The sequence below is a fragment of the Hemiscyllium ocellatum genome, unplaced genomic scaffold (assembly GCF_020745735.1).
Source record: "Hemiscyllium ocellatum isolate sHemOce1 unplaced genomic scaffold, sHemOce1.pat.X.cur. scaffold_3917_pat_ctg1, whole genome shotgun sequence".
NCBI classification, from domain to species: Eukaryota; Metazoa; Chordata; class Chondrichthyes; order Orectolobiformes; family Hemiscylliidae; genus Hemiscyllium; species Hemiscyllium ocellatum.
The window spans coordinates 7,501-14,227 of NW_026868735.1; the positions used below are offsets into that span (position 1 = coordinate 7,501).

Genomic DNA, 6,727 nt, shown 5'->3' on the forward strand with positions numbered 1-6,727 from the left:
ATCCGGGATTCCATTGGCTCACCAAGTGCTGGGTCAGGAAAGGGCTCCTCGTGTGGGCCAAGTGCAGCCCCAGGTGACAGCAGGGCGCAGAGACACAGGGTCCGACTGTACAGCCAGATCCACACTCCATCTCTCTGCTGGGGGGAGAGAGAGAGAGAGAGAGACAGCTCCACCCACTCAGTGTCTCAGAACACCAGGGAAGCAGCTCAGTCTGATCTCTGTCCGAAATGGCCAGCCCCATTCCCTGTGGATTCTCCATCCTTCCTGCATCTCCTCTGTCTCACTCGGTTCTCCCTGTATTCCAGGCGATCTAACATCTGAACTGGAAGGGGACCGATGTCCTGGGTGGGAGGTTTACTCGAGTAGTTGGAGAGGGTTTAAACTAGTATGGCAGGGGGGTGGGAACCTGAGCTGTATACTGGAGGTGAGAGTTGATGCAGATGAGGCAATAGCCAGAGGTAGACCAGCTAGTGGGAAGGATTTTCCTGGGAAGGAACCAAGGGATCAGTTAAGGTGTGTTTGCTTTCACGCAAGGAGTATCAGGAATAAAAGTGACGAACTTAGAGCATGGATCAATACCTGGTGCTATGATGTTGTGGCCATAACAGAGGCATGGGTTTCTCAGGGGCAGGAATGGGTGCTGCATGTTCCAGGGTTTAGAGCATTTACAAAGAATAGGGAGGGGGGAAAAGAGGAGGGGGTGTAGCACTACTAATCAGAGAGGGTAACACAGCTACAGAAGCTTCCATTGTCGAGGAGGGTCTGCCAACTGAGTCAGTATGGGTGGAAATTAGGAACAGTAAGGGAGCAGTCACCTCATTAGGGGTTTACTACAGCCCCCTCCAATAGCAGCAGGGAGATTGAGGAAAGCATAGGTCAGCAGATTTTGGAAAAGTGTGGATGATGAAAGCGGAGGAGCTTCTCGTCAAAAGGTGCGAGGTGATGCATTTTGGAAGGTTGAATTTGAAAGCTGAGTACAGGATTAAGGATAGGATTCTTGGCAGTGTGGAGGAACAGAGGGATCTTGGGGTGCAGGTACATAGATCCCTTAAAATGGCCACCCAAGTGGACAGGGTTGTTAAGAAAGCAAATGGTGTTTTGGCTTTCATTAGCAGGGGGATTGAGTTTAAGAGTCGTGAGGGTTTGTTACAGCTCTTTAAAACTTTGATTAGACCGCACTTGGAATACTGCGTCCAGTTCTGGTCGCCCTATTATAGGAAAGATGTGGATGCTTTGGAGAGGATTCAGAGGAGGTTTACCAGGATGCTGCCTGGACTGGAGGGCTTATCTTATGAGGAGAGGTTGACTGAGCTCAGACTTTGTTCATTGGAGAAAAGGAGGAGAAGAGAGGATCTAATTGAGGTAAACAAGATAATGAGAGGCATAGGTAGAGTCGATAGCCAGAGACAATTTCCCAGGGCAGAAATGGCTAACACGAGGGGTCATAGTTTTAAGCTGTTTGGCGGAAAGTGTAGAGGGGATGTCAGAGGCGGGTTCTTTACACAGAGAGTTGTGAGAGCATGGAATGCGTTGCCAGCAGCAGTTGTGGAAGCAAGGTCATTGGGGACATTTAAGAGACTGCTGGACATGCATGTGGTCACAGAAATTTGAGGGTGCATACATGAGGGTCAGTGGTCAGCACAACATCGTGGGCTGAAGGGCCTGATCTGTGCTGTACTGTTCTATGTTCTATGTTCTATAACTAGCCATTTGGATACAGAACTGGCTCAAAGGTAGAAGACAGAGGGTGGTGGTGGAGGGTTGTTTTTCAGACTGGAGGCCTGTGACCAGTGGAGTGCCACAAGGATCGGTGCTGGGCCCTCTACTTTTTGTCATTTATATAAATGATTTGGAGCTGAAAATGTGTTGCTGGTGAAAGCACAGCAGGTCAGGCAGCATCCAAGGAACAGGAAATTCGACGTTTCAGGCCAGAGCCCTTCATCAGGACTTTGGCCCGAAACGTCGAATTTCCTGTTCCTTGGATGCTGCCTGACCTGCTGTGCTTTCACCAGCAACACATTTTCAGCTCTGATCTCCAGCATCTGCAGACCTCACTTTTTACTCTAATAAATGATTTGGATGCGAGCATAAGAGGTACAGTTAGTAAGTTTGCAGATGACACCAAAATTGGAGGGGTAGTGGACAGCGAAGAGGGTTACCTCAGATTATGACAGGATCTGGACCAGATGGGCCAATGGGCTGAGAAGTGGCAGATGGAGTTTAATTCAGATAAATGTGAGGTGCTGTATTTTGGGAAAGCAAATCTTAGCAGGACTTATACACTTAATGGTAAGCTGCTAGGGAGTGTTGCTGAACAAAGCGACCTTGGAATGAAGGTTCATAGCTCTTTGAAAGTGGAGTCACAGGTAGATAGGATAGTGAAGGTGGTGTTTGGTATGCTTTCCTTTATTGGTCAGAGTATTGAGTACAGGAGTTAGGAGGTCATGTTGCGGCTGTACAGGATATTGGTTAGGCCACTGTTGGAATATTGTGTGCAATTCTGGTCTCCTTCCTATCGGAAAGATGTTGTGAAATTTGAAAGGGTTCAGAAAAGATTTACAAGGATGTTGCCAGAGTTGGAGGATCTGAGCTACAGGGAGAGGCTGAACAGGCTGGGGCTGTTTTCCCTGGAGCGTCGGAGGCTGAGGGGTGACCTTATAGAGGTTTACAAAATTATGAGGGGCACGGATAGGATAAATAGACAAAATCTTTTCCCTGGGGTCGGGGAGTCCAGAACTAGAGGGCATAGGTTTAGGGTGAGAGGGGAAAGATATAAAAGAGACGTAAGGGGCAACTTTTTCACACAGAGGGTGGTACGTGTATGGAATGAGTTGCCAGAGGATGTGGTGGAGGTTGGTACAATTGCAACATTTAAGAGGCATTTGAATGGGTATATGAATAGGAAGGGTTTGGAGGGATATGGGCCGGGTGCTGGCAGGTGGGGACTAGATTGGGTTGGGATATCTGGTCAGCATGGACGGGTTGGACCGAAGGGTCTGTTTCCATGCTGTACATCTCTATGGCTCTATGATTCTAAATCTTTTGGAATTCTATGAAGACATTACGAACACGGCGGACAACGGGGACCCAGTGGATGTGGTGTATCTATATTTCCAAAAGGCCTTTGACAAGGTGCTGCCCGTGAGGCTGCTGTGTAAGGTAAGGATGTGTGGTGTTCGGGGTAGAGTATCCGTGTGGGGAGAGGATTGGCTGACTGACAGGAAACAGAGTGAGGATAAATGAGTGCTATTCTGGCTGGTGATCAGTGACTAATGGTGTCCCTCAGTGATCCGTGTTGGGACCACCGTTATTTACAAGTGATCTGGATGATTTGGAGTTGGGGACCATGTGTATTTGCCGAAGACACTAAGATGAGAGGCAGAGCAAAGTGTGCAGCGGGCTGTGAAATTTCAGAGGAACACAGATACATTGGGTGGGTGGGCAAAGGGCTGGCAGGTGGGATACAGTGTTAGTAAATGTGAAGCCATCCATTTTGGTCAGGATAACAGCGAAACAGATTATGATTTGAATGGTGAAAGTTGCAGCATGTTGCTGTGCAGAGGGAGCTGGGTGACCTTGTACATGAGTCACAGGAGGTTGGTCTGCAGGTACAACAGGGAATTAGGAAGGTACATGGAATATTATCCTTCATTGCTGAAGGGGTTGAGATTAAAAGCAGGGAGGTTATATTGCTGCTGTACAGGGCGCTGGTGAGGCCACCCCTGGAGTACTGTGGACAGGTTTGGTCTCCTTACCTGAGGAAGGACGGACTGGCTCTGGATGGGGCTGTAGAGGAGGGTCACTGGGGTGATTCTGGGGTTGAGGGGGTTGGCTCATGAGGAGACTCGGAATATACTCACTGTAAAATTATGAAGGGAATGGATAAGAGAGAAGAGGACATTTCCACTGGTGAGTGAGACTCGGACAAGAGGGCATGGTCTCCAGGTTAGAGGGAGCAGGGTTAGGACTGAACAGAGAAGGAACCTCTCCACCCAGGGGGCGGTTAATCTGTCACATTGTGTGATGTTACTTCAGTAAATGTTTTTAAAACAAAGGTAGATTTTTTTTAAACAATAAGGTAATGAAGGGTTACAGTGAGGGGGTGGGTAAGTGGAGTCCCAGGGAGACAGGGCTTTTGGGACACTGGCCTTCATTAGTCAGGGCACCGCGGGTAGGGGTTAGGGAGTTATGTTGTGGTTATACAGGACATTGGTGAGGCCGCACTTGGGGTATTGTGCTCAGTTTTGGTCACCTGGTTATCGGAAGGATGTTATTAAACTGGAAAGAGTGCAGAAGACATTTACGAGGACGTTATCTGGACTCAAGGGTCTGAGTTACAGGGAGAGAGTGGACAAGATGGGACTGTTTTCTTCAGAGCGGAGCGGTGTCACAAAGCTAGTCCTTTTTTTGCTAAAAGCTGTTCCTTGGCTCAAGGAGACTCTGTCCTTGATTTTTTTCCAGCAGATCAATAATCCCAGCTGGTCTCTGATAAGACTGGTTTGGTGCAGAGATGGGAAGGATTTTGAGAGGCCTTTTGTTTCTCTGTAAACAGATGAGACTTCAGGCCAAAGTGGTCATGTTTTAGAAGTGCCCTGTATAAAGAAAGGGGGGTGGTCAGCTCTCTAGCTGAGCTGAGCGGTTTTAGTTCAGTCCTGAACTTGTTGGAAGTTCAACAGGGAGCTGTGTGGATACTCTCCCTCTTTCTGCCCTTCAACTTCAACCTGTGAGCCTGTGTCCCATTTATACTGCGCTTTAAAGGGAGTTTGTGTATTGGGACTGTTGTACATATCCGGAACAGTATAAGGAAGTCTCATGGATAGGCTGAGTCCTGTAGTGGTTCTTTATTTGTGGTTCATGGTGTAAATAAATGTTTGGTCTGTTTTAAAGGCAGTGGTCAGCCTGGCTAACCTACTCCAGGGAACGCTCACGGGACACTGACAGAGGCAAAGTCAGGGACCAGGCAGCCTGGACCAGAACAGGGCACTGAGGGAGGGCTCTGAGAGAAACGTCCCAGAGAGAGAGGGAGAGAGGGCTGGGTGGGGGGGGGGGGGAGAGATGGGGCTGAGGGGGAGGGGGGAGGGGGTGATGGGGCTGAGGGGGAGGGGGAGGGGAGAGATGGGGTTGAGGGGGAGGGGGAGGGGGCGGGGAGAGATGGGCTGGGGGGGTAAAGTCAAACACAAACACCCCCACCCCCCCCTCCCCGGGTGCTCTAACATGGGGCATGGGGCGTGAGGGGGGGTCAGGTATCCCCAAGGGGCAGCCCATCCTGAGTTCTCCGAGTTCCCTCACAGCCTCCGGGGCCACCTAGAAACCGTCAGAAGGGGGTATGAGAGACAGACACTGCGCTGTGATTGGTCACACTCACCTGGTCCACGTGGTTTGCGATCTCCAGGAGCCGGCTCTTGGTCACCGAGAGATCCCGGGAAAACCTCTGAAACTGAGGAGAGAGAGCGGGGGTCATTATAGGGTCACCCCGACCCCGATAACACACACCGACACTGATACTTCACTGACCGTGTCCCCCTCCCCTCACTGACTGTGACCCCTGAATCTCACTGACCGTGACCCTTGACCCTCACCATAACCTCTCCCCTCACTGACCGTGAACCTCTCCCCTCACTGACCGTGACCCCTGACCCTCACTGACCGTGACTTCTGAACCTCACTGACCGTGACCCCTGACCCTCACTGACCGTGACCCCTGACCCTCACTGACTGTGACCCCTAACCCTTACTGACCGTGACCCCCTCCCTCACTGACCGTGACCCCTGAATCTCACTGACCGTGACCCTTGACCCTCACCGTAACCTCTCCCCTCACTGACCGTGACCCCCTCCCTCACTGACCGTGACCCCTGATCCTCACTGACCGTGACTTCTGAACCTCACTGACCGTGACCCCTGACCCTCACTGACCGTGACCCCCTCCCTTCACTTACCGTGACCCCTGACCCTCATTGACCGTGACCCCTGACCCTCACTGACCGTGATCCCTCCCTTCACTGACCGTGACACTTGACCCTCACTGACCGTGACCCCTGACCCTCACTGACCGTGACCCCCTCCCTTCACTGACCATGACCCCTGACCCTCATTGACCGTGACCCCTGACCCTCACTGACTGTGATCCCTCCCTTCACTGACCGTGACCCCCTCCCTTCACTGACCGTGACCCCTGACCCTCATTGACCGTGATCCCTCCCTTCACTGACTGTGACCCCCGACCCTCACTGACCGTGACCCCCTCACCTCACTGACCGTGACCCGACCCTCACTGACCGTGACCCCCTCCCTTCACTGACCGTGACCCCTGACCCTCATTGACCGTGACCCCTCCCTTCACTGACCGTGACCCCCGACCCTCACTGACTGTGACCCCCGACCCTCACTGACCGTGACCCCTGACCCTCACTGACCATTGTGTAATCTGCCACCACGTAGAGTTCCACGTATTTCATGTTGTTCCAGGAATCTCGTCGAAACTGTGATCAAAATGGAATGAGAGTGAACTGGCCAATCACTGACTCCCACCACTGTCACCGACCAATCACTGACCCCCCAGCGCCAGCACTGACCAATCACTGACCCCCAGCGCCCTCACTGGCCAATCACTGACCCCCAGCGCCCTCACTGGCCAATCACTGACCCCTAGCACCAGCACTGACCAATCACTGACCCCCATTATCCTTAACATTCGGTAGGGGGGGGATGGATGGGGGTGTGTGTG

At 51.7% G+C, this 6,727-nt stretch overlaps 1 protein-coding gene across 1 annotated transcript in view; it reads right to left on the minus strand.

Moving 5' to 3' along the window:
- LOC132813606 (disintegrin and metalloproteinase domain-containing protein 33-like) overlaps nt 1–6,482 on the minus strand; it is a gene marked incomplete at both ends in the record, with an annotated part of 13,960 nt that extends 7,478 nt beyond the window's left edge. The window contains 2 exons of the mRNA XM_060823211.1: nt 5,366–5,437; nt 6,417–6,482. Coding sequence (XP_060679194.1) covers nt 5,366–5,437; nt 6,417–6,482 — 138 coding nt within the window. The remainder of the gene's footprint in view (nt 1–5,365; nt 5,438–6,416) is intronic.
- Between the last annotated feature and the right edge of the window lie 245 nt (nt 6,483–6,727).